General features: G+C 38.3%; 1 protein-coding gene across 2 annotated transcripts in view; it reads left to right on the top strand.

Moving 5' to 3' along the window:
* The window catches only part of RNGTT (RNA guanylyltransferase and 5'-phosphatase), a 222,840-nt gene that overhangs the window by 51,232 nt on the left and 150,403 nt on the right, over positions 1–21,205 (top strand). For both annotated transcript variants that reach the window (XM_043889802.1, XM_043889804.1), the window contains exon 9: positions 17,977–18,112. In XM_043889802.1, the coding sequence (XP_043745737.1) occupies positions 17,977–18,112 (136 nt within the window). The remainder of the gene's footprint in view (positions 1–17,976; positions 18,113–21,205) is intronic.

The raw sequence follows: 21,205 nt of genomic DNA on the forward strand, positions 1-21,205 counted from the left end.
AGTTCTGGGGAGCAATTTAGCTGAGTCGTTCTAGCCACTGTCTCTCACGGGATTGCTGTGGGACTGTCATCTTGAGGCTCCACTTGCAGGCTTACTCCTGCGGCTGACGGCAGCCTCAGTTTTTGCTGATTGCTGGCCCGGAGCGTCCATTCCTTGCCTTGTGGGCCTATCCATGAACTGGGTGGAGAGGAAAAACTTCGGGCACCTGCTTGTGTTTAGCGTTTGGGAGTCTGGATTAAACTGGGGAAAGAAGAGTGAAAACAAAGTTTATTTGTATGCCTGTGGGAGTGCACAAAAGAAGTGATTCGCTAAATGACTAAAGTTAGTGAAGTTCTTCTATGGGAAGAACAGATGGGTTTCTTTAGGAAAACCTGTTTTTAGGATAGCAACAGGAGATAAGAAAGCTGATGATAATCTTCGTTATGCTAACGTGATTGGTCTTTTCCATCTTCCTCATGACTAAAACTCCCCCAGAGAGGGGATTTAAGATAACTTCACTCTCAATCTCCTTTCTGAAACTGAATATGCTCCAAAGAGGCAATTTATGGTGACCTCACTTCCAGAAGTTTCTGCTGTTGTGGGAAGGCTTCTTTCAGCATCTCTTGAATCTCAGATATCTTCAGTTTAAAGTAATCTTCATACAAACTCTGGAGTTCCGTGCGTCCTTGAATAGCTGCCTGAACATCCTTACTGCATGGTAGCCAGCTTCCCCCCGATCAAGTGATCCAAGAAATTCCAAGATATTTAAGATAGAAGTAGCAATATTTTTATAATCTAAGATAGCCTCGTTATAATGAACTATCTGTATCCTCCAGAATGCATTTGTGGTAAGAGACTTACATTTTTTAAAGTAAATTATTAAATTATTTATAGCATTATCTCCAGTGATTTAAGGACCATATTTTGAACTAGTTTATTTAGTGATTTATTATGCAGATTCATCACCAAAGCATTTTTTTCCAGTTGCTTCTGGTTTAGTTTTGGCATTTTGTGATTACACTAGATGGCAGCAGAGGGCCGGCTTTAACTCAGGCTTGTTTTGTGAGGCAGCGCCCAATGCATCGTGCATCTAATACATCCAAAAATGCTAGTCTGGGATTATTAAGAATTTAGTAAGGATTAGGGGATCACGCATACAGCAGTATTGAAAGCATAGAGGTTTGATAATGTTGCTGTGTTCCTTAATTTTGCCATGTTCAAATTCAAATATTTAAATTATTATATTTGTAGATGACTCTGTAGTATCATTCTGGAACTGTTTTTGTAAAAACCATTTAGCCACATTAAAGTTCCTGACGGTGTTTTGTTTGATTCAGGAAACAGGTATTTTTATGTGGGCACCTCCAAAAGTGAAAGGATAATTTGAAGATTCTATTTTATCCCATATGGGTTTTACTGTCAGTTGCTTGTGTTGGGAGCAAAGGAGTCTATAGAAAAACTCTTTTGGAATGTAACTCTTCTGTTTTAGATAGCGAAATTAATGCTCCAAAGGGTAGAACAGTTGTTGGACTTGTACATAGCATGTGAAGAGTAGTGATTTTGATATATGTGCTCCAGTTATATTTTGGGAAAGAAGTTTCTATATCTCTATGCTTTCTTGTTTAGAAATCATGTATCATAAGATATCTTTACTTTCTTTAGGAACTATATTCAGTTTTTGCATGTTAATGGTAATCTGGTTCCCTGAGGCACTGGTGTCTGTGAACTGGGCACAGAAATTGGAAATGAGTAATTCTGACAGCTCTTTTTTAAATTGTGAGATCTGGTGTGAGGATTTTATATGCGCCCGTCTTTGTACAGTATGTCCCTGGCTTTCAGCCCAGCTCTTCTGGCTGCTGCTGTTCTTGCTGGCAGGTGAGCTTTTTTGAACACGTTTTATTTTTGTAACATCTTAGACTTTAGGAAATTTAATTTTGAAAATATTTTTGCATGGGCAAAGAACTAAATTGTCTCCCTGTGAATTATTTAAAATGGCCTTTAAGTCTCTTAAGTGTTATGTTAGCCTGATAAAATATAACCTACTGGCTAGAAGCACAAAATACAGTATTGGTCTGGCCTTGGTAGTTGCCTTAGTACAGGGAGGCCATGTTATATTTATTTTTGTAGTCTCAGTGTTTAGCTACAGTATTTAGCTATTGAGATTGTTGCATCCGAAATTTTTCCTGGTACTTTTATGTGAACATAAACAAAGACCAGTGGAAACAAGTTGATTTCTAATAGTGTGGTCCTTTAAACATTTTGTACTATTATAATAGTGAAAGTGATCATTGCTCAGTCATGAATTGTAGCCCACCAGGCTTCTCTGTCCGTGGAATTCTCCAGCCAAGAAAGCTGGAGTGGGTTGCCATTCCCTTTTCTAGGGGATCTTCCTGACACATGGATTGAACCCGGGTCTCCCACATTGCAGGCAGAATCTTTACCATCTGAGCCACCAGGGAAGGGTCTTCTATTAATAACAGATGAGGAAATTAAGTCATTTAAAGCATTTGGTGCACTTAGATATAATTTTATGTATTTATATTTTTATATGTGCATGAAGCAGTATTAAATAAAATGAAGCATCAACATGTTATGCATCTTCTACATGTGTTTTTATTTATCCTTCTTAAAAATAATCTTAGTGGTGCTATTCATCTATTAAACATTTAAAACAATGGGATTTTTATAGTAAAATGTGTATGATAAAGTACAATGTCTGTGCTAAAAGTAAAATTATTTCAAGTTTCTTATAGGTTAGGTCTTTTTCTCCCTTTCGCTAAAATAGTTAATGAGAAAGATTCATTATTCTAGTATAAATAACGCACACAAAAAGGATACTGCTTGTTTTATAGAAAATTTTTAATTTTTGGCAAGTTTTAAATGGTAGCTGTTCTGAATGTGTACTTGAAACCACCACATTATTTATCACAGTGTATGGTCAGTTTCAATGGCAATAAAGTTTTTAGAGGAAAATTAGTTTTACCTATTTTTTTAAAACAGGTAAAACCCACCTGGGCACCCCAGGTGGCTCAGTGGTGAAGAATCTGCCTGCAGTGCAGGAGACGTGGGCTCAGTCCCTGGGTTGGGAAGATCCTCTGGAGAAGGAAATGGCAACCCACTTCAGTATGTTTGCCTGGAAGATCCCATGGACAGAAGAGCCTGGTGGGCTGCAGTCCATGGGGTCGGAAAAAAGTCGGACATGTTTTAGCAACTAAACAACAACAAGAACAGTTTTTTAAAATACATTTTAGGATTAATTTGTCTAAATATTTTTTGAAATTCAAAATACTGAAATGACATCTAGAATAAAATACATCCAAACTTTTCAAATAAGAGAGATTATAAGCCTGTATTAGATATTCTGCATAGTCAATAGAATGAAGGACCTATAAAGATAGTGATGTAATAAAATTCTAAAAACAAGAATGTTTATGTTAATATATTAACTTGTAAAAACAGGTTTATTTTTGAGAAGCAGTATAGTATAGTGGTTAAGAGCTTGGGTATTGAAACTAGACTACCTGGGTTCAAATCCTGAGGTTTCCATGCTTATTAGTCATATGACCCTAGGAAAGTTACATAACCCCTCTGTCTTCCAACTTGCCCATCTGAAAAATTGAGATAGCAATAATAATTACCTTCTAGATGTTATGGGATTAAGTAACTTCATCTAAAGCACTTAGAATAATGTTTGACACGTAGGAAGTGCTTGGTAAGTGGTGTTAATAGTTGCACATTCTACCAAATTAATAGATTCATTAAAATAAACCAAACTCTGACTTTCTGAAGAGGAATTCCATTGTCATGGTAAAATTCTATTTTTAAAATTTAAACCTGTTTAAAGAAAAATTTAAGATGTGGTTCATGCCCTTAAATGGTTGAAAATCTAATTGCGATATTAAAATGGGAATATGTGAGAGAACAATATGAAATATAATTGCCCATAAATGATGTGACATAGATTCTAGAACGTAGGAGTTCTTAGGAGGAGGATGACTAGTGAAGAGTGAGTAACATGGGCAAGAGGAATAACACAAAGGATGTCACAAGGTGGAAGCAGCCTGCCTGAGCTTGACCAGTTCTGGCCATCAGGCAGTAAGGTGTTTAGGCTACAGGAAGAAAATTATTTTACTGGTGACTGGTTAAATCCTTAGTTTATATTTTTAAACATGTCAGAGTTTTAATGATTGCTGAACCATGAGTCTTTGATTTAAATTTTGACTATTATACCAACTCCTACTTCTTCTTAAGTTATTCTTAAGTTTTAAGGTGGGAGTTACCTTATCTCCATCTTCTTGATGCTTAAGGTCACCTGGGATTGCTCCATCAGTTGATTAGCCCCATTGCCCTCGAGGTACTTAAAAGGTCTATTTTTTGAAACTTGTATGGTATGGACAGAGAGCACTCTATAGAGATACAGAAGGCAGGGAAGCAAACACTTGAAGGATAGTTGCTGTCGAAGGAGAAGCAGCCAACCTACCTCTGTGACGGAAGAAGAAAAGCCAGAGAGCCAGTGCTGCCAAGACTCCTCAGGGGTTGTTCTGGCAGAAGGCACAGGGAGACCCTATAGCAACAGCTTATTTCCCACTTGCAGTTATAATTCAAGGACTGTTAGGTGAACCTTTTGGGGGTCTTTTGTGAAAACTTTTACTGAAAGTAGGTTGTATTGGCATTTATTCAGCTAGTCTAGGCAGCAGTGAGTTTCAAAAGTTGCCTAAGGTGGGGGCTTCCCTGGTGGCTCGGTGGCAAAGAGTCTGCTTATGATGCAGGAGCTGCGGGAGATGCAGGTTAGACCCCGGGGCAGGAAGATCCCCTAGAGAAGGAGATGGCAGCCCACTCTGATATTCTTGCCTGAAGAATTGCGTGGACAGAGAAGCCTGGCTGGCTACAGTCCATGGGGTCAAATCCAAAAATAAAAAAAAAGTTCCTTAATGTAAAATGTGAAAACTAGAAGATTGTAATTGGAACTAACTTGTGATCTTGCTTAATTATTTCTTTCTCTTCTCGTTTGAATCCTCTCTGCTCTTTTTACCCTAGTCAGCAGCCAAACAAGAATATTTCTGTGACTAAGAGAGGAAAAATCTACTGAATATAACTTTTGAGCATACATTTTAGTGGAAGTTCTTCTTTTGCATGTTTGTAAGAATTATATCTATATATATCTATATATCTATAGATATATGTGTATATCTATAGATATATAGATATATATACACGTATATGTGTGTGCATGCTGATTGCTAAATTGAATCCGACTCTTTGTGATCCCGTGGACTGCAGCCTGCCAGGCACCTCTGTCCAGGGGGGTTCTCCAGGCGAGAAGAATGGAGTAGGTTACCATTTCCTTCTCCAGGGCATCTTCCCGACCCAGGGATCGAACTTGTCTCCTGCATCTCCTGCATGGGCAGGTGGATTCTTTACCACTGAGCCACCAAGGAAGCCCCATAATGTATATTATATGTATATACATGTATATATCTGTATCCATATATATTTTAATTTGGACACACAGTTCAGCTTGTGGGATCTTAGTTCCCCACCAAGGATTGAACCCATTCTCTTGGCAGTGAAAGTGTGGAGTCCTAACCACTGATTACCAGGGAATTCCCTTAAGTATAATTTTGTTTAAATTATCCCTTTACTAATTTTTATTTGATGTACTAGACTGGGACAAAAATGTAATAGTTTTCCATTATGTACAATAGCTTTTGGAGTTACCGTGTGTTTACTTATATATACCATTTTTGTTAGTAAATCTTAAGAAGCTGTTTCAATACATTGGAATATTTTAGGCTCAGGTTTGTTTTTATCATCTTAGTGTTTAGAAAACAGTTTCCTAGGCAGATTGAGACATGCACCTGATACAGGTTCTTTTATTTGGCTCTTTGAGTTATTGCTCACTCAGGTAGTGCAGCTTCTGATTTTACAAAATTTTCTTGGGTTATAACTCTTCACGGGAAAATTAAAAGGAGCTGTTTACTGTAGTTGTTGTCTCCCTTTGTGTAAATACGCTTATAAGCTTGAGTTTGAGGGCTGTGAATCACCTTCACAGGGAGTTACCAAGGGTTATTTTTCTACCAGTTCAAAATTTCTGGTTCACTTATCTTTTTCCTCTTTATTCAGAAGAGATGTCCTCTTCTTTCCTGCCTACAGGAAATGAATCCTTTCTCTCTTATCCAGTCTTTGTTTATCAGTGACCTCAACTCTTGTTTGGATTGTGTAAAGTAATAGTTGTGGTATTGATAATTATATCCTGCCTTAATTAGGTACTTACTGTGTGCCTTGGACATAATGTAGTATCAGTAACTTAAGTTTTATTACCATGTACCGGGTAGAGTTTTGTATCCTTCCTGTATTAATTCATTAAAAAAATTTTTTTTATGGTGGTAAAATACACATAATGTAAAATTTACCAGTTTAACTATTATTTAGTATATAGTTCAGTGGTGTTAAATACATTCATAATGTTTGCACACATCACTGCCACTCATGTCCAGAACTCTTTTCATCTTGTAGAACTAAAAGTCTATACCCATTAAGTGATAATTTTCCATTCCCCTGGTAATCACCCATTTTACTTTTGATCTTTCTGGTTTTTTTTTTTTAAACTAATCTAGGTTCCTTAAAGAGGTAGAATCATGTGGTAGTTATCTTTTTGTGACTGGCTTATTTCACTTAGCATAATGTCCTCAAGGTTCATTTGTATTATAGCATATTTCAGAAATTTTCTCCTTTTCTTGGGCAGAATAACATTCCATTTAATATATATACCGCATTTTGCTTATCCTTTTATCTGTCAGTGGATACTTGCATTGCTTCTACACTGTTGCTGGTTTGGATAATGCTACTTTGAGCATGGGGGTACTAACTCATTTAATTCTTACAGCCACATTAGGAGGTGGAAATTTTTGATGAGGAAACTGCATTTTAGAGTAATCAAGTAATTTGTGCAAAATCACATAGCTAGAAAGAGCCTGTCTGGAATGTCTTAACCTCCACAGTGGCCTCCCACATACCTTTCTGTGTAGGGGCCTTCTCTTCTGCCTATGGATGTCTTCACTCCTATTTGGTGTGTGTATATATATAAAATAATTAACGGCTTGTAAGAAAATACTTTTAATACTACTAATGTTCACTAGTGAATAACACAGTGTATATATTATTTTATGTTTTTTAATATTTGTTACATTTTAGCTTAAATGAGCTCAATTAAAAGTAAAGTTGAAACTCCTTAAAGTAAATTTTAAGGCTCCTGCTTGCTCCTGCTGTATGCTTTCTTTTCTACCAGGGGTGGTACATACTAGATTTCAAGTTTTAGAAAACTTGGAGGGATAGAGCGAGTTGAATAGGACCTGTTACTTAGAGTATGAGAGATTCCTTGAAAGGGAGTTTTGAGTAAGGGTTTGAAGATAATGTATTTTAGGACAAGATGTAGTTTTATAGAAACGAAAGCTTGGCAGCAGACATGTATGTATTTCTGAGCAGTGGAGGATGGCAAAATGAGAAAGGGTAGGGCAGTTACAGTTCCGAAGTTAAAGCATATACCTTTGGGTTGGACTGTTATAGTCATCTTATAATATTTGATGGGATTTTTGGTTCCAGATGCCTGCCTGTTTTTTAGAGTCTGGTTGGCAAATCCTGATTGAGAGCCTGGTGTTACAGGCTCTGAAACTGAGATTTTCTTTCCAAAGCCTGTGAGAGCACTGGTACCACTCATACTTCATGAAAACGAAGTAAGAAAATTAAAAGTTTAAATTTTCGGGTGGTTTGGAACAAAAAGTTTACTCTAAATCTTATTAAAAAGTTGATTATTTGCATTATGTGTCATTAATTCTGTGAAATGGGAGGGAGGAATCCAGAAACTGATACTGGGCCCTGTGCCTGCCAGATTCTTTCCGCAGTGTTCATTTTTAAGCTTTGCGCAAGACTAAGTCTTGCTGGTTGAAGGAGGTTTCTTGAAATAGAAACATCCATGCTTTAAAAATTATTGCTGTTATTAGAAATAGGCATACATGATATTTTAGTGAGAAGGCTTAGATGATTTGTGATTATTTTTTTCATGGTAAGTACCCCTAGGTTTTCAAGAATTATTTGTGATGAATTATGTAAGTTGAAATAAAGTTTTTTGACTGCTAATTTTTCCACAGACAAAGTTTACCAAGTTTACCAAAGTTTACCAAGTTTACCAAGTACCAATCTTATGTTATGTTCACATAGTGGAAAACTTGCTGTAGAAACAACATATAGAATAATTTGACTATCCATGGGTAGAAGACATTTAAATGCTGGCAGACTGTTCAAATGTTCAGTCGTATGCTTTTGGCCTGCCATTTAATTTACAATTAACATGTTAAGATCAAAGTTTGACAGTTAAATTGGAGAGGAAGTAAATGGGCTTTGCAATTTAAATAATACAGATTGTCTGTTTAATTACTGTTGTGTGTATATAAGTGATCATGTAATAGAATGAAGCTGTGGGCTTAAAGTGAATTTAAGACTATAAAACTTTAATCACATCTGTTTCATGAATTTAAATTGATGTGATATGAAGATAAAAAGAAGCTAATCTTTTTGAAGAAGTCTGTTATGCTTTTAGAATCAATACATCAAAATAAAAATACCTGTTGGGTTGGAATCTTCTATAATGTTGAATGAAACTTTTGGTAGTTTCCTTGTTAAATAATGTTTATTTTTGTTTTAGTTGCCCTGGGTCTTGGTTGCACGCGGGCTTTCTCTAGCAGTGGTGCATGGGCTGCTCACCGTCGTGGCTCCTCTTCTTGCTCAGGCTCTGAGCGCGTGGGCTCAGTAGCGGTGCTACATGAACTTAGGGCTCCGCAGCCTGTGGGGTCTTCCCAGGCCCCCTGCATTGGCAGGTGGATTCTTCCTCCACTGAGTCACCAGGGGAGTCTGAGAATTTTCATAGTTAATTCTTAGGAACCGTGTCTTCCCAGTTATGTGAAGAATATGTTAGGACCGTGCCTTCATTTCAATGATTGTTAACAGCAGAAATAAAACATTTAAAAAAGGTTAAGTGGTAGTGTTACTGTTTGTGTGCATGTTCTCTTTAACTTGTTAATGTGAAAATAAGAATGACCTTAATTGAGTTCTTTGAATTTCTGGGAAGGTGAGATTAGGTAAAAACTGTACTCTTCCTTCAGATACTTTTTGTTTCCAAAGGTTGAAATGTTTGTGTCAGATAAGCAGATCATAGACATTATGTTTGGAAGCAAAGCTCATGTGTAGGATTATGTTGTTTTATCATCAAATATTGGTCTTTTTGTGGAAGCAGTACAGTGATGTTTTAAGTTATCTGAAACCTTTTTCTGAGATTCCTTACTTTAAGTTGGTAGACTTTAGGTTGTGTTTCCATAGAATTCTACTCTGAATGGTAGTTAGGTTCTGAGCCTGGCCTATAAGCTTGCTTATAAGGTAGGTAAGTTACTTACTGTGTGAAAAGTGACAAGATGTACTGTTCTAACACAGGTAACCAAACAAACTATATTGCAACAAATAGAAGACATTTATAAAAAACTCTGTTTTGACTCATTTGAAAACTCTCCTGAGAAAATGGATTTCATTTTTGTAAGATGAGATAAATTGAGAGTATGATACAGGTTGTGAAAGTGACTCTGTGACACTGATTTTTTATCTGGTCTAGGTGAAAACTCATATGACTGTAACTTCTTGTTTTTCATTTTTTAAAATTGTGGTAAAATATGCATAACATACATTTCCCTTTTCTTTAAAAGTTGAAAGAAATGGGGAAAAATGGCTTAAAGAGGACATGGATATACTTTGCAAAAAAGATTACCAAAGATCAAATTTACTGAATGGTGAGCTAGTGAGAGAAAAAGGCAAAGCATTCATAAGCCCCCATGGGGAAGGAAGAGGGCTGGAGTTTAGCAGGTCAGCTTTTCTTATATCGTTTCTGAAATAAGGTCTGACAGGTGTTGGTGGGGTTGGGGGAGTCTGACCAACTGCTCTTATGTCAGGAAGGTTTATGATTGTATATGGGGAATTGGCTCTAAACTGTGAATTTTCTTTATAAGAAATTTTAATGTAGCTGAATTTATTTCTCTGCAGTCTTGAGAATTAGGTTTCAGGAACTGTATGCCAGTTCTTTTGGGAATAGAAATGAGAGGTAATGTAGCTGGTATAGAAACAGTAGAGGTTTGGCAATGAATTCTTATGGGAGAAAAGATACAAGGGAAGGTAAACTTTGGGCTTAACGTACAGTCAAGGACAGGAAATAGATGGCGTATCTTTTGGCATGAGGTTATTGTGAAAAGAGCTAGTGTCATGTAACCGTTGGTATTAAGGATAGTTTGGGGAACATATTGCAGTGGGATTCTGCCATGGGCACATTTAACTTAACATGAATTCAACTGTATATAATAGGCAAAATGGAAAAAAAGCAACCCAAAACTCAGCGTATCTATTAGCATTAGATCGACTATAAGCAGTGGAAACCAACTTCGGCTCATGTAAGCAAAGGGATATGTTGGAAGGCTGACTCTGAGGGGAACCAGTCCCAGAAAATGGGTAAGAATCAAGGGAGGCCTGGCCGCAAGGACCAGGGCCAAGGTCAGGCACAGGAGCTCTTGGAAGAGGAAGCCACTGTTGGCGTTTGCTAATGACGCCTCTGCCATCGCTCTGAGTCACTTTTAAGCTATTCCCGTGCCTCCCTGTCACTCAAGTTAAAAGTTTTGAGAAGGGAGTGTTTGGTTGTCTGGCTTAGATTCTGCCTCCAACCTGTTAGACACAGGGATAGAGAAAATCAGGACATTTGGTTTCCAGTGTAAAAATGGCAAGCTCCAAGTCCATATGCCATCACTTCCACCCTCCTCCAGTGCTCCATGGATCAGTAAATCGAGTGCACCCATTCCTCCTGCCAGAAGCCTGGAAGTCCCCTCGACTTCGCCCCTCAGCCCCACTGCCTGTCAGAGCGTAGTATCCTGTCTGTCTGCCTCTTTCATGGGTCGAATTCATCCAGTTACACCTCTAAGTTGTCATTGCCACTGCATTCCCACTTGGGGTACCGTAAAAACCTCATAATTTCTCTGGTCTACAGACGGGTTCCTGCCCTATGGGAGTACACATGATGTGGGGGTGAACTTTGGAAAATGCAGATCAGATTGTGCTATTACTCAGCTAAGATCATTTCAGTGGTCTGCTGTTTCTGAGCTCCCAGTCCACCCTTGTAAACTGTGCAGACTGTGTTTCTCAGACTTGCTTGCCAGCTCGCGTCCTTTTGAGTTTTACCGTGGGGTGCACTAGCAGGAACTTGGCAGGTGAGAGAAGGGACTTCCCTCATGTTTCTTTACCCCTTCAGCAGGTGGCGGCAGCTTTGCCTCCCCCCCCAGCTGCTTTTAGCAGTCTCAGCACGGCGGCACTGCTCCCTCCAGGCGTGCCTGCTGCAGGAGGTGCATTCTAGGCAGAGCAGTGCCACCCGCGTGTCCTCCCCCACGACGCTGTGTCTGCTCAGCAGCTTGAGCATCCTCCTTCTGTACTCCTCTGTAGAGACTGAAACTTGAGGTGCCGGGCTCCTCTCCTTAGAGGTCCAGGTCTTAGCCATGTGCTGCCACTTCCTTAGAGGTTTGAGCCCTGAGCTCCACTGACCTCCCCACCTCTCCCATGTTTCACAGGGCCCATCCTCCAAACTCCTGGCCTCTGCTAATGTGCCTCTTCCATTCTGTTCCCCCAGCCCTCTGGGTAGAGTACCTCCTGCAGTTACTCATCTCTTGATTACCTTCATTTTCCCTTCTTACCTTTCATCTTCCCAATATCTATGTAACCAGTTTCCTGAGGAATTACATCTCTTGGGTTTAGATTACCCTTTATGGTTTCTGTTTGTCTCAAAAGAGGGATTTTCCACTTTCTAGAAAAAAGTTAAAAATAGTTTTCATTAATCACTGAGTCCTTGACTACTTCTCTAGTCTCAAGTTATCTTTCTCTCTCTGCTTCCATATTCTGCATTCATTGTTTTTGTTGCCAGAGCATGAACCTTCTGTTTTTGTCTCAAGGATGTTGCGCCTGGCAGGCTGTGTACCAAGCACTGGTTCTCACAACAACACCCCGTCCTCTTCCCTTTCCCCCTCACCCCCCACAATGTGCGTTCAGTTAACTCCTGCACGATGCAGGTCAGAGGCAGGATGCTATGGAGGTTGTCGAGATAGGCTCTTGTCTAGGTTTTAATAACAGCTTTGCTGTTTTGCCAGCTTTATGGCTTTGAGCAGGTTGCTGAGTGTGATTTCAGTTTCCTCATCAGGAATACAGGCAGAATAATTTTCTCTACATGGTCAGATTGTTTTAAGACTTAATTGAGTTAGCATAAAGTACTTTGACTTTCCTTTGTGCATAGTCATTGCTCACTGAGTGAGTATAACCTGCTGTTACTATCAGCTACAGGAGAATCCTTCCGGGATCCCTTTCCTGATGTCTGAGCTCTGACAGGTTGTATCTTCCGTGTGCTCCTGTGGCATCTCGTGCCTCCTGTTGGGGCTTCCCTGGTGGCTCAGTGGTGAAGAATCTGCCTGCTAACGCAGGAGATGAGGGTTCAATCCCTGGGTCTGGTGGACTGTCCCTTGGGGAAGGAAATGGCAACCCACTCCAACTGTCCCTTGGGGAAGGAAATGGCAACCCACTCCAGTATTCTTGCCTGGAAAATCTTATGGACGGAGGAGCCTGGTGGGCTGTAGTCCGTGGAGTTGCAGAGGAGTCAGACACGACTTAGCAACTGAACAACAGCTTCACCTTATGAGTACTTACAATGCTTGGGATTATTTGTTTAGTGTCTTATTTTCTTGCTAAGGGTATAAAACCATGTGAAGTTAGATGAAGAACTTGTGCTGTTCATTGTTGTATTTCTAGCATCTGTGCCTGATAACTGGTTGACCCTTTAGTAAGTATTTTAAAAGATTAATTGGTTAATCCTTTAAAAAGAAAAAAAACTATAGTTAGTTTGATGGGAATTGGTAAAAGTGGATAGAGATGGTGAAATGAGTCAACTTTTCTGTTTTTATTACCCACTGTGAGTGCTTTATAATAGGAGAGGAGAAATACCTGCCAATTTTGAAGCTGCTATGGTGTGACTGGGCTTCCCTGATAGCTCAGTTGGGAAAGAATCCACCTGCAGTGCAGGAGACCCCTTTTCGATTCCTGGGTTGGGAAGATCCCCTGGAGAAGGGAAAAGGCTACCCACTCCAGTATTCTGGCCTAGAGAATTCCGTGGATTGTATAGTCCATGGGGTCGCAAAGAGTCGGACCGAGGTTTAGCATCCCATCTTATTTTATTGCCAAAGGAAAAATGTTTAGACTGTGATTAGACTGTATTTCTATTTTTTGTTTTTTTCTGTAGCTTTAATTTTCACCCCCACCCTGGCTTGAAAAAACAATATGTGCTTATTTTTTAAATTTCTTAAAAGTACAAAAAAGTATAATGAAGAAGGCAAATATCATTAGTAATTCTACCTAGAGATGACAGTTCTTACCATTTTGGTATAGGCTTTCCTGTCTGTTTTGCTCTTCAGAATTTTACCTCCCTACCCCTGATACCATACATTCTGATTTTTAACTGGCTCTTTCTTCATTTGATATGTGGTGAATCTCTTTCTGTATCAATGGATATTGGTGATAAATTTAAACTGTAAGATGTTTAAAGACAATTTTACCCTGAGACTATTAGAAGTGTGAATTAAAATTCTTAAGATGCTATTAGTTACCAATTTTTTTAATCAGTTTTCCTTTTCTTTAATTATGTACTTCCTGAATTGTATTAATATGCAGTTGGTGGTTTTGCTTCAGTAGCTGTCTCACATCTCAGTGACTGTCTTGAAGGGTATTTACCATAAAAGAGTATATGCGAGGCTTCCCTGGTGGTGCAGTGGTTAGGACTCTGCGCTTCCACATCAGGGGTCATGGGTTCAGTCCTCGGTCATGGAACTAAGACCATGCGAGCCTTGTGGCCTGGCCTGAATGAATGACGAGTGCATCTGGCTCTGCTGTTGTTTACGTGGCTGCGGTGTGTATGCTTTAACATAAAAAATGAATCAGCGCTTTCTAGTGAGTGAGACTTCTTACTAATTTTTGTCTTTTAATGAGAATGGATATTATACAAATAATTTAATAATGCTGTACATTAGATTTGCAGTTGAAGTTACATCACAATTAATAAGAAATCATATTGCATTAGTGATCGTTTTCCACTGAAGGTAGAACCATCATTATATACTAAACCAGCATCTGATGGTACATGGGATGGTTTCATTTTTTTAAAGAATGTATTCATTCAGAGACTTTGAAGTGATATGAAAATATTTCCACATTCCTTATTTCTTCCCTAACATGAAAAAACTTCTTACTTTTTGTGGGTGTCGCACAACAAAAGAACGTGTGATTTGAAATGACTGGAATTCAAACCAGAAATTGCATCCCAGAAACTTTTGTTCTAAAGCCTGAAAATTTATATGTGGAGAAGAATCCCTGAATACCAGCTGCTAAATAATTTCTACGATATGTCTGTAGATGCATGCTGAGTTTCCCATGAGCAATCTTTTATAGTGAATTCCATCTTCTAAAGCCCTTTCTTCCTTGGTCTTTTAAATCTGTTTATGCATAAGTATACAGAGATAGTATTTTGAAGTAAAAAGCAAACTCTGATAGTAAGATATATATACATATTTATATTATATTTAAATATATATTATATAATATTGTATTTATATACATATTTATATATAGATGTATATTTATGTGTGTGTATACTTATCTCAAATCTGTTAAAAAATGAATAGAGAATAATTATGACAGAAAAAGCAAATGTACCAGCACCCTAGGATTTAATACTTATTTTGTTTGAACATTATATTCAATTCTGAGCTTCTGGGCAACCAGCAAAAAGGGAGATATAATTTCTGTTGTTATCATATGATCAGAAGAGGTAAACTATTTCTTTTTTCTGAATTCTGAAATTCATTAGCATAAGCCAGCTCTTCTCAGATTGTGAATATGGACTACTAGTTCTGCAGATATTAACAGATATCAGGAATAAGTTTAGGAAATAATGGGCTAAGTTAAATTAATAGGCTTTTCTATGTTTTTTTTAAAACTGGAGAAAAAGTTTAATAACTTGGAAAACTGAGTAATTCCTTGTATGTTTTCTTACAACCTTAAATATTCCTGATTATTTTGCCATGGAAATACTAAAAGTTAATAATACACTTTGCAAAGTGCCGTCCTGAGTCTTTAAACAACGTGATAGACTGTGCCTTCAGTACTATTTTTGCAGGTATCAGAAGGCTTTTTACTTGACCTGTTCTCATGTTGATTTGAATTCTCTTTGAAACGCCACCCAGGGCAAGGCTGACTTCTTCAGGAAGACTAGATTCTTCCAGGAGAGGCAGCGTTTGGAACGCACGTGCAGGAGGGCCTTGGGAGCTGATGTTGCTGTTGTTGGCCAGTCTGCGGGCCCAGCGGCTGGTCCGAGTCTCTCAGGTGCACTGTCAGTCTAGACGGAGGCTGATTTTCTTTTTCCAAGTGCAGCCTGAGTCTTCACGATCCTCATCTCCTAGGGCTGCTGCTCTTTTAATATGTACAAGGGCAGGAGTCCTCCGCCTCCTCTCCAGGGGCCTGCTGGGACTAATTATTTTGAAAACGCTAGTAGCAGCATGCTCCTAGTCCAGTCCCCAGATGTCTGCCCCTTTGGTCAGTTTCGCTGCTCTTCAGCCTGTTGCCACGCACTTCTGTTCCCTTAATCAGCCCTCCCTTCCCCTCTCCTGACACGTCTCTCCATTTTCTTAGAACACTTGTTTATGGGAAATAAATTGTCTTCTGGTTTAATAGCCTCCATGTATGTTTGCTTCCACATCTTCAGTTGAACGCTTCTTCAATCCCCTGGCCTTAGCTTGATTCAGCTCCCATCTTTCGGTTGCTGCTGCTTTTTTTCTCATCTGCCTCACAGGTAGGAGATTAGACCGACTGACCCACCTTCTCTTCCATTCTCAGTGGTACATCGGGACTATTATTCGTCCATTGTTTCATTTAACAACAAACCAAACAACACAGTGATTCTTCCGTTCCTTTGAAGCTCATGCCTTTCAACTTTCTAATTTATTACTGTCAAATTTTTCTCATTCTTTGAAGAGTTTGGTGCCTGGATATGGTCTCCATTTTTACCTCAAATCTTGCTGCTGTCTGTTTGGTAGTATAGCCTGTCAGTCTGTAATTTCCTCAACTGTGAACTCATCTGGACTTCATTTTTTTATGTGGTGTGCACTAGTGCTCCATTCTTGATGATCCACTAGTTGGGAGTCAGTGACAGTAACTTACATCAATACATCAATAAATGTATTGACAATAACTTGGTCACTGGAAGGATGACTAATGACCAAAGTCATTTTAATGTATATGAAGTGAAGTGAAATGAAAGATGCTCAGTCATGTGTGACTCTTTGCAACCCCATGGACTGTAGCTTGCCAGGCTCCTTTGTCCATGGAATTCTCCAGGCCAGAATACTGGAGTGGGTAGCCATTTGCTTCGCCAGGGGATCTTCCCAAGCCAGGTCTCCCACATTGCAGGTGGATTCTTTACTGTCTGAGCCACCGGGAAAGATCACTTCAGTTCAGTTCAGTCGCTCAGTCGTGTCTGACTCTTTGCAATCCCAGGAACTGCAGGCCTCCCTGTCCATCACCAACTCCCGCAGTTCACCCAAACCCATGTCCATTGAATCAGTGATGCCATCTAACCATCTCATCCTCTGACATCCCCTTCTCCTCCTGCCCTCAGTCTTTCCCAGCATCAGGGTCTTTTCCAATGAGTCAGCTCTTCACATCAGGTGGCCAAAATATTGGAGTTTCAGCTTCAACATCAGTCCTTCCAATGAACACCCAGGACTGATTTCCTTTAGGATGGACTGGTTGGATCTCCTTGGAGTCCAAGGGACTCTCAAGAGTCTTCTCCAACACCACAGTTCAAAAGCATCAATTCTTCTGTGCTCAGCTTTCTTTATAGTCCCAACTCTCACATCTATACATGACCACTGGAAAAACCATAGCCTTGACTAGATGGACCTTTGTTGGCAAAGTAATGTCTCTGCTTTTTAATATGCTGTCTAGGTTGGTCATAACTTTCCTTCCAAGGAGTAAGCGTCTTTTAATTTCATGGCTGCAGATAACCATCTGCAGTGATTTAGGAGCCCAGAAAAATAAAGTCAGCCACTGTTTCCCTATCTATTTGCCATGAAGTGATGGGACCGGATGCCATGATCTTAGTTTTCTGAATGCTGAGCTTTAAGCCAACTTTTTCACTCTCCTCTCTTACTTTCATCAAGAGGTTGTTTAGTTCTTCTTCACTTTCTGAAATGAAATGATTGACTAATGAAAATTTTTATGAACTTGCGTTAAAAAATATTTTAATTCGATAGTAATGAATGATAGTTGTTCCTGAAATGGTGGGATCTGGTTTTACATCATATTAATTCAAAGAAAGGGGTTAGCTGTTCTGTTCATTGTTGTATGGTAGAAGGGACCTGGGATACGTTGAAGTCTGGGCATTTGCCGATCACTTACTTGTTTTTTTCCTACTGCCAAGTGGAGACAGCAGCACCTAATCCATATAGCTGTTGAGTCAGTAAAATGCAGTAATTAAATATATGTGTGTTTGTGTGTTTTATAAACTTTGTTTTCTGAAGTTTAATAAAAATTAGAGAATGCATCACTCCTAAGATGGGTTATAAGATTGCTTTTGAATATCACATTGTTTTCATAAAAAGTTTTGATTTCTGGATACCCTGTGTTTTTTATAGGAAGCAAAAAGTTAAAAAAAAATCAAATTTATTATTTATGGTACTTTAATCTGAATGATGGTGGAGGGGGTACTCTGGTGAACATTATTCCAGGTAGCTATTGCAAGTCTAAGGAAAAACAGTTTAACTGTTATTTCTTATGACCCTATTCTTGAATTATACTGTTAATATTACTTTCTTAATGTTTCATTTATAGGTATATGATGTTGATTGATGGCACAAATGAAGTTTTTATGATTGATAGAGATAATTCAGTGTTTCATGTTTCAAATCTGGAATTTCCATTTCGTAAAGATCTCCGTATGCATTTATCAAATACTCTCTTAGATGGGGTAAGTCATATTTTTATCTTTTTTTAAAAAAAATCAAACATTGCTGTTTTTCTTTCTTGTGCAAGTAAATGTATATATTTTTAATAATTAAACAGGAAATTTAGAATCAGACTCAGTTTTTTAAAAACTTCTTTTTATTGATGTAGAGTTGACAGTTAAAAAATTGAATCTAGTTTTTACTAAGATGTTAAATTTCATTTACTTCATTTCCTACACTTACTGTCACTTGATTGTTGTCTTAGATACAGAGTAAGCAAGCAAAATTAAATCTTAATTTTTTTGTTCTTTGTGATTGAAAAAAAATTTATTGAAAAATATTCATTTTATTTTATGGTTTTACTTGTTGATTGAATTTTAATTGTGTGATATGACATATCACACTTCCCTGGTGGCTCAATAGTAAAGAATCCATATGCAATGCAAGAGGCCCAGTAGATGTGGGTTTGATCCCTGGGTTCGGAAGATCCACTGCAGGAGGAACTGGCAACCCATTCCATTATTCTAGCTTGGAAGATTCCATGGACAGCGGAGCCTGGAAGGCTGTAGTCCATCGGGTCACAAATAGTTGGATGTGACTGAGCATGACACGATGATATATACATTTTCCCTTGGCTGTTTAGCTATAGGGACTGATAGTTCTTGTTGAAAGAGGATCGTGCCTTTGAAAGCAGCCACTGTACTTTTACATTTGAATTTTGGAAACTGTTAAGAATTTTCCCATTCAGAAAATCTAGATTTAATAATCATAAAATTACTTGATTAAAAATATTTTATCTTTCTCCTATATGAATAGCTTTCTTTCCCCTGATTCTAAAAGTATTAATTCATTGTAAATAAAAATTGATATAATACAGAACAATACAAAAAAGTTGGTAAAAATCAGCTGAATACCCACTACTGGAGGAATTTCCGTTATCCTTTTGATAAACATTATTCCAGAGTTTCTTTTCCTCTGTGCCAAAATGTTCAGTCTGACACCTGCTTTTGAAGGATTTGTGTTTATATTAAAATAGTAACTCAGAACAGAGATTCTTAAACAGTATATGTATCAGGATCTCCGGGGAAGTTGGGAATCCTTCTAGTCCCAGTAAGATTCTGAATACAGTTACCTCTGCCCTGGGGGAAAATGAGTGCTTTGGTCAAATATGTACCCACATGGATAGTTATTGCATAATTTTGCATGAAAAGATCTGAATGTGTTTTGTAACTTGTCTTTTGTTTACTTAGCAATATGTTTTGGACCTTTTTCATATAAAAGTCTGAGTAATAGGCCACTGTATATGCAAACACTGTAATTTGGGGTTTTCAAACTATCTTGATTATGAAAATGATAGGGGATAATAGTGAAAAAAATATGATAGCCTGTCCTAGACCTACTGAATTAGACTCTCCTGGGGGCCAAGGTAGTTTTTTTTTTTTTAATTTATTTTTTAATTGGTGAGAAATTACTTTACAACATTGTGTTGGTTTCTGCCATACAACAACACAAATCAGCTGTAATTATGCATTTGTCAGCTTCCTCTTGAACTTTTATTTTTAACAAGTGTCCAAAGTGACTCTAATCAGGCCAGTTTACAAACAATTCTATAGTTAATTCAGCCAGTCCTTTTTTTGGTGGACATTTAGGTTTTTTGGTAGCTTTTTGTATTAAAAGACACAGTAGAATGCATATCCTTATACCTTTTTCTTTTTACAATTGTGCAGTTTTATAATTAAGATTCTTAGACGTGAGACTGTAATATGCATTTAAAAATCTTTTGATTACAAGTAATTGAAGTCCATCTTAAAGTAACCTAGGAAACAAGAACTAAACTGGCACAAATAATTAGATTTCAGCTTGATTTGCTTCAGACTGGATCTGGGGACTCAGGTGATATTGGCCAGGCACTGTCTTTCTCTCTCTTTGTTTGCTTTACTTGTCCGTTCTCACTGTGTGAAGATTCTTTCCACGTGGGAGGCGAGTTGCATTGCAACCCAAGCAGAAAGGGAACTTCTCCTTGTATCCATATATCAGTCCCAGGGAAGATTCCAGAGGGCCTGGCCTGAGTTACGTGTAAATCCAGGGAAGATTGATGGTGGAGGCCAGGAGCTCATTGGCGGCCGTACCACTTGGAATACAAGAGGAGCAGCCCTTCCAGGGAAGGGGCAGTAACAGGCTGCACTGTGGCGACTACGCTGGATTCGAGAGCATTGACCATTTTAAACACTGACGTGTATGATTACCACTCTTCTTTCCAGAAAGTTTGAACACATGTACAGTTCTGCCAACCATATGTAAAGGATCTGTATACTGGGTTTGGAAAATTTTAAATCTTCTAATTTTAACTGACTCTTCCATTTTAGGGGGTACTATAGCACAGCGGTTGAGAGCCCTGACTGACTGATGGTGCCTGATTGGTTTCATAAGCTATGACATGAGGGCCCTCCTGCAGCTTGCTTGGTTTCCTCATCTGTAGTGAAGTTACGCTAAGTTCTTGGTGCTGCTGTGCAGATTAAGTTGGATGGGTTATAAAGTGCTGGTAATAGTGTTTGACACAGAGTGATATTTACCTCTTAATTTATGTGAATTGTTAAGGAGGTTTAACATTTTTCACTTATTACTGTGTTTAGTATGGTACAGAGTTAGGGTATTTCTTTTGTGAATTGCCCATTCAGATCTTTTATACATTTTCCTATTGGATGTTCATCTTTTTCTTATTGGTTTACGAGATGTTTTGTTTATTGGGATATTGCTTTATGACCCATATTTTAGAAAAATGTGTTTTTAAATTTTTTCTGGTGTTTTCTGTGGCACAAGTATAAATTTATGTAGGTAAATTATGAACACCTTGGTTTTTTTTTTTTCCTAAATTTTTGTTGGAATATAGTTGATTTTAAAGTTGCTGTGTTCATTTTAGGTGTCCAGCAAAGTGAATCAGTTACACACACACACAGAGACACCCCTACTATTTTTTAGATTCTTTTCTCAGGTAGATCAGAAAGTGAATCAGTTACACACACACACACACACACACACACACACACACACACACACACCCCTACAAAACACACACACACACACACACACACACACACACACCCCTACTATAGTTG

Source organism: Cervus elaphus, chromosome 28, assembly GCF_910594005.1.
Source record: "Cervus elaphus chromosome 28, mCerEla1.1, whole genome shotgun sequence".
NCBI classification, from domain to species: domain Eukaryota; kingdom Metazoa; phylum Chordata; class Mammalia; order Artiodactyla; family Cervidae; genus Cervus; species Cervus elaphus.